General features: G+C 45.0%; 1 protein-coding gene across 1 annotated transcript; it reads right to left on the minus strand.

Annotated features, from left to right (window-relative positions):
- Positions 1 to 1,520: 1,520 nt before the first annotated feature.
- TRIM25 (tripartite motif containing 25) lies at positions 1,521 to 7,067 on the minus strand (the record flags this gene model as incomplete). The annotated part of the gene is made up of 5 exons (XM_009697793.1): positions 1,521 to 2,053; positions 2,764 to 2,859; positions 5,132 to 5,288; positions 5,806 to 6,039; positions 6,972 to 7,067. Coding segments are annotated over 5 exons (1,116 nt in total), but the record flags the coding sequence as incomplete, so codon positions are not given.
- Positions 7,068 to 7,338: the final 271 nt, after the last annotated feature.

Raw genomic sequence — 7,338 nt, forward strand, 5'->3', positions numbered from 1 at the left:
CAGAGGTTCTTCTGAGACTCCTAACGATGCCCTTCCGAACTGCCAGCAGTAGCTTTGTCTTTTATTTCACCAAGTCCCTTAAGGGGGAGTGGTACAAATCCAAGTCCAGGCAGTCTCTCGCCTGAGCTTCCCTGTTCTCCATGGGCTACTACAAGAAACAAGAGCCAGCGTAGTGAGTCCAGAGGCATCCAGATACAGGCCCAATAACTATGAGATCCAAATACCTTGATTGCCTACTGATCTTTTTAAAGCTGTAAGTAAGAAGTGCAGACGTACAGATTCCTCTGTACATGGCGAGGACTTCTGAAGACAGACCACAACCCAAAGCAAAGAACACCAGGAGAATTAAAAATCCATCCCAGTGGGAATGGCCATATATTCTCCTTTGTGCTAATTCCCTGTATGTTTCAAAACACTCACCTGCCTGCCCGCAGGCTTCATGCAGAGAGGAAACAACATTTTCTAGGTACTGTGTACGCTGTCCCGAGACTTCTCAGTCCCAATAACATGTAGGAAGTGCAGTTTCTACCACCCGAACAACGGAAGATACACCAGCAGAGAACATCCCACCTCACAAAGAAGAAAAGCTTTATGACAGGAGACCCTGCTTTAAGTGAACAGCACATTTACGCTCCCTATGCAAGCCAACAATGCACTCCCTGAACTCCTCGGCACACAAAAAGAACCACTGAAGAGCCTTCAGCGTGAAGATGTGAAACATGTCCTGGGTCAGAACATGAGACAGCATGCTTCGTCCCACAAACTATATTATTACAGGGCAAACATTACTGCTCTGCAGGATGTCTTCCCAAAGACTCTCTGGCATATTCCCAGTCTCTGAGTCGATGTCGATTATTTCCTGGTGATTCTGACACCATTTCTTATCCATCAACTCTAAAAGTCTCTGCATTTCCAGTCTGATGAGATTTGTCATACTGGCTTTTATAACTTGGCGTCATAAGACCTGAACCTGCTGATTTTAATAGTTCATTCTGTACCATCTCATGGAGTCTGGGTACACTGGGAACACGTGTATCGCAAATCCTGACTATGGCCAACAGTCTGCATATAGAGAAACAGGCAACACTGAGACCTACCTCAAAGCCTGGAACCTGAATTTGTCAAGGAATTCTTCCTGTTTCTTTCTCAAAGGAGTTACTGGTAACTGAAACACATTTAGACCTGAAAATTAATTCTGGGGATCCTTCACAGCAAGCCACAGAAGCCACAGTGGCTACTGAAGACATTTAACAATGGTTCGTATCATAACTTTGCTTTTAGAAGGACAATCAAGGTCTTTCTTTGCAAAACTTTTCATCGTAGTTTTTACTGTCATCAATGTTTTACTAAATCACTATCTGAAGGCTTTAGCAATTCAGACCAAAGAATCAGCAAAAGAGCTAATAATTTTCATCTCAAAGAATCTTCGAGAATTCTTTGACTAAGACATACAAAGAGTTGCTGCAGGACTGATTATCTGCATGTAAGTACTTAAGCGAACTAAATTAAGATACGAGACCTTAGTGTTTCAGTTGGCACAGAGAGAGAACAGTGCCACTGGAAAATAACCAGAAGGCAGGGTACAAGGCTTCAGTAAACTGAGTTTTGAATTTATAGATGATGTTATGCTTCTCCCCAACAGCCATGAAAATCACAAACCCTCCCTCACAGTGGAGCAGCACACCAATCTTGGTAGCCTTCACGTTAGGTAAGCACTTTTCAACATCATTATGCCAGGATGATATTTTGGAATTAAACCACTCAATACACCAGGAACTGCTGTTCCTCCCCAGGCGGCTCTCTGGTCCATGCCGGTCCATGCTGCCGTAGCAGATGCCAATGGCACAGAAGTTGTTCTGTTGCAGTTCCACCTCCCAGTAGTGGACGCCTCTCTTGAAGCACTGGAAACCCAGCACTTGGGAACAATCGGTGAAGCGCTGAGGGTGGTGGTTATAATTCAGGGGAATGTCTGAGACAGACATCCTGGTATATTTCTCAGACAGAATCACTTTGTTATGAGCTGTGTTGTAATCCAGCGTGATGTCAGCAGCATCTGCAATGACATGAATTGTTTGAAGGTACTGAAGAGCAAAACACTTTTATTTATCCTGTCCTGCCCAGGCACTCGTTCCTATGCATCTTTATCTCCCAGCTCTGCTCTCCTCCACAGTGCAGGCAGTTCTTAGGGCCAACAGTAATAGCTGCTGGGTTCAACCGCAGCTCTGTGTTACACAGCAGGCAACTGGAGGGCAAGTTTCCTTTCTTCTTGCATCCCCATGGGATTCCTTCACCACCCAAATAGATGCTGTCAGAAGAAGCGGGTTGCTGATCTGGCAGCGAAAGGTACACCATATTGTATACCATCTGGTACAGCATCTTAAGCAAGCCATCATGGGCTCACATAAAAGCCTGCATTTCATTTCAAAGAAAAATCCAGTGCATTACATTGTATTTCTAGGCTACCCTACTGCAGTCATTTTGGGGGAAACCAAAGCCATTACTGATAAAATTTCACTTACCTTCATAAAAATACATGAAAACCGAAGATAAATATGATTCACCTAGCAAAGGAACCACTTAGAAGCCTCCTGCCCCCTTTTCCTCCAAAACTTTCCTTCATTTGTAACAACGAGTTGATAACCTGCTAAGCTCACTAAAATCCCCTCGAAAGTATTTTTGTCAGATAACTACAGAGGGCACGTAGCACCAGTGCAGTAAGTGCAGAAACTTCATCTTTAAGTAGTGTAACATTGGGTGTCTTACACTGCAAAAGCTCCTCTCTGGATTTCTTCAGAAAGCTGTCAATAAGCTCTTTAGTTGACATGCCAGCTGCAGCAGTTACTGCTCCCGTGGTTGGTGCTGTGTCGACAGGAGAAAAGAAAGTTTGGGCAGTTGGGAAGAAACCCTGCATGCTTAACACACCATCACAGACACACTCAGGTTGGAGTGGACCTCCAGAGGTTATCTGGTTTAGCCTCCTGCTCCACGCAGGGTTAACTTCAGTATTAGCTCAGGTTGCTCACCGTCTTGTCAAGTTTTGAAAATCCCCTGTTGTCTCTGGGCAACCTCTTTGCGTGCTTGATTGTTCTCACAGTGACTAGCAAGAGTCTTCTCAGAGCAAGAGTCGAACTTTTGCTTAATACACCGACACTAGTGACCATCTACTTACCATTTTAAGAACAGTCAATGAAAATTAGAATAAGTATGCTGAAAGTTTGGACTCACCAACTTTAACAGGTTTCTTCTCCTCTAGAGGGAAATAAAAAAAGGTGACCTGTGAGTTCTACTGAGACTGAAAAGCCACTGATAGACTATGCCAGCCTTAGCACCATCATCATGGCTCTTCTGAAGCTGCAGCAGTAGATAAAGCTGACAGTCCAGCATGTCGAAGCCATGTACAAATACACCCACACTGGAAAGCTACACGTGCAGCACAACCTACTATTGGCTTCCTATTTCACAGGGTCATAAATCGAGAAGCAGCTTCCTCTCTACTCCAGGATGCAGCATGTTAGGGCAAATGGGAACAGCCTTATTACCACGAGGCACACAGACTATTCCTTTTCTTTTTACAAAAGAACTTCTAGTGCAGCAACAGGAGCTACAAGTCCATTCAACTCCAGCATCCCCAATAGACCCCGCTGAGTGCTCCACACCCAGGACTTGTGAACGGAAAGGACCATGTGTCAAGAGCTCAGTGGAAGTAACAGAAGTAGTTTCTTAACACTTGGGTTTATTTCAAAAAGAATACGGCACATCTTCCAAACAGGCTAGAGTGCCACACTAATACTGCTATCTGGGCAAAACACCACCGAAAGGCCCCAGTATAACCTGCCACAAAGACTGTCTCCATCACCCCCGTCTTAGACTGTAGGCAACCTGTGGTCAGCAAAATGTCTGAGTAAGGCTGCTGTTAATCACCACTTAATGGTATCTGCCTCCACCTGCAATGTGCCTTGGGTCTGGTGAAGGATTTTCTCTTTATGAGTATGCTCTTGTCAGGGGGGGGAAAGGAAAAAAACCAACCAAACAGAACATGAACAGCTCGTAAGCAGGATTCAGTACATACAAATCCATCAAATAACCCAACATGTTTAGTACAAACGAAAAATACCGACTGCAAGAACCAGAGGGTGGGGAGGCTCTGCTGTGCTTCACAGCCTGCACTGGCACCACCACGGGCGCACGCTGAGGCTCAGGCACCGTCGTAGCTGTGCTGTTTGCTGCGTTACAGCTGGCAAGGCGTCCGTCAGTAAAGAGCCCACAAAGCCCTCCCTTTCCCGTGCCAAAGTGCTCGCTACAGATAATCACTGCATCATCGCTACAGCAAACAGCTCTTGGGCAACTGCTTGAATTCTTACTTAATGGTAAAACCATAGTTAGGAGAGGATGATGTTCTTTAGTACTTACGTGGTCCCGCAGGCTTTTTTCCAGCAGAGGTTTTGTTTGGAGAAGCCACTGGAGGGGCTTTAGTTTTCCCAGGTGTTAGTTTTGCTGCAATGGCGATATTTTACATTATCATTTGTATTGCCAGGAACAGTAATGCGTTAGCAAGGACATTTTTCAATCTTATTTTTCCATTATGCGAATAGAACTTAAGTGATACTCGGCAGAGATGGAAACTGCATAGAAGATACCCATGCCCCAGTCCAAAAGATACTTTTGGTTAACCTGGTAAGTAGGGCTTTGTTCTACACCACTTACACAATCAGCACCTTTGTCGTTGGGTAAACGTAGTCCTATCACTCTAAAGCGTTTTATATCTCCCCTCAAATCCACATCCTAACTGCATCCAACCCTGTTACACAATCAAAAACATAAATTACTGTAAGGAATAAAGGCTGAGCTGTGCCAGAAGGGCATGGTATCATGATACTCGTCAGCTTATCCAAGTATAGATAAAAGCAAGAGACCCTGGCATGTTTTTGCTCCTAGTTTAGCCCAGACCATAGCATTTTCGTGTGGAAATGGAGGACTGTAGAAGTTGGAAGACACAATTCATATTAACCAACTGTATTTGCTGCACTGTTGTTTTTTTTTTTTTAAATGATATTTGGACTGGAGGGGGAAGATGCCTCATTTAAACTCAAAGCCAAAGCAGAAAATACCAGTTATCCCAGTGATACAGTACCTTCCGCTTTTTTTTCCCTATACTGAGTCACTGAAAGTTTCACAGTGTCTTTAAGGTTAACGGCAGACTGGTAAGTGGAATGTATCAAGTTTTGGTCCATTTCAATTACAGGAACAAAAGCGTCTTTTGTTGATGTTTGTTGCAGCGCTACTGCCCTCTGAAACGACAAATGGAAAATCTCATGCAGACCACCTTGTGCCGCAGACAGAAAAATGCAACCAAGTTACTTTAAATGGGGTGGGGTCTCTGCAATCATCTCAAATTCAAAGGAGCGAAGGCTACAGTCAGACACAACCCATGGCAAAATTTCAGCAGCAACCCACATGCATTAATTCTCAACTGACACCTGAAGCAGCAGGACAGACCTACGGGACGGCATCGCAGCACGGAGCTGCAGCACCTCCTGGAGATGAGTTGTCTCGCCTGCTGGCCCCTCTGCTTGCGGAGAGGTAACGGCTGAATTTGGGGGGAGTTTCCAGACACCACTTCATTTCAGCACTCTTTGATTGATATTTGTGTACTTATCAGTACAACCTTTTCTAGCAGGTTCTTGCACACAAATGCATTACCATTTCACTGAAAGTGTCTGGAGAGCAGGAGTACCTCAGCAGGTTTTTGTGATTCTGCACTCTAGAAACATGAAGAATTGTATTTGCATTTAAAGGACATATTACCTTCAAAAACAAAACGTCATCATCTTCAGTCAGTGCCATCTCAATCTGATCTCTGAGAGACTGAATTTCATTCTTCTTACTTCCCAGAACACCGTAAACATAATCAAACTTATTGTGAACTCTTTTTTCTTCATCTGCAATTACTTTCAAGGTCTGATTTTCTCTTTCTTCAACTAAAGCTTTAATTTCTAAAAACTCACTTCTGATCAAATCTTTCTTTCTGGAAGCTGCCTCCTGGAGCAGACAAGAACAGACAGACACTGGTTTCAAAAGAACAGTTTGTGGACAAAGTACTGCTTACTACTACTACAAAAAAGCCTTTGAGGAACACGTAGGCTTCAATTACTTGAAACAGGCAATAGAAAAGCTATGTATTTCTATGTAGTTTGGAAAGAAAACTCATTTACTCCCAAGGAATCAGGGCAATTCTCGGTCTCCAGACCGCTGCTGCCAGGCAGAGGCGAGGCCAGCCGGGCCAGTTACCAGCCCTGGGACAGGGCTGTGCCACCGCCAGCTCGGACACCACACACCCACTTGCACGGCTGTGGCTGTTTGCCTCCGAGATACGGCATCTCTGGTTAATACAAAGTTATTCCTGATCCTCCGAGAGATGTTCCAGAGGAGGACAGAAGTGCTACCCTGATGGCTTTTCAGCTTCTTGGTCTCTACCACTCAGTTCAGAAAGGATGGGGCAAGTACCCGATCCAGCTGTCAGCACAAATGGCAACCCCGATCATCAGCTAAGAGCAAGGATTAGTTGTGGTAATTTGTGGGGAAGAGCCATCCCAAATTTCTGCACTGGTGAAGCTGTTACAGCTCACTAATCCTTTAGCTTGGGCTGCACTGATGCATGCTTTCTGGTGCAACTGGAAAGGGCGGGTTTGAGCCCCATCATTACGGGTGGGGTGTGTCAGCACAGGTGGGTATAAGGAAAGGATGGGTTTCAGCTCCGTTACAGGCCAGGTGTGTCAGCACGTAAGGGTATAAAGCCCTTGCACGGTGGCTCTGACAAAACACCTCTGTTCTGTCCCTTCCCGATGACATTTTCTCCTGCCGGTGCAATCTCAACACTACAGCCGTTGTCACAAGAGTACGAGCATCAACACCAAGCAGGGGCCAGCATATGCCAAGCAACCTGACAGCATTTTGAACAGTTACGCACTTACAGCAGCTTGGCTTTGGTTTGTTTTCACAGTGTTCATTGCCCGAGCAGCTCTTTCGCTCTGATTGCGCAGCTCCACAAGTCTCTTCTTCAGCACCAACTGCAACAGAAGAGATGAGGAAATATTTCAGACCAGCAGTTGCCGTGCCTGCTCTCAGTCGGGTCATGCTTACTGGAGTAAGAATTATATTTACACAAAGTTTTAAATAACCATTGTAAGTATTTAGTACTATTGGTTTAAAACCTACTGCTCCTTAAATCTGTACAGGATGTAGAAGTACTCTCCTGTACATGTGCGGTTTGCGGAGCCAGCATCCTCCCCACAGCTCCCCCTCTCCCAACAGCAAGAGACACGCTGTTGATTCACTGTT

The sequence above is a fragment of the Cariama cristata genome, unplaced genomic scaffold (genome assembly GCF_000690535.1).
Source record: "Cariama cristata isolate BGI_N322 unplaced genomic scaffold, ASM69053v1 scaffold13033, whole genome shotgun sequence".
Classification (NCBI taxonomy): domain Eukaryota; kingdom Metazoa; phylum Chordata; class Aves; order Cariamiformes; family Cariamidae; genus Cariama; species Cariama cristata.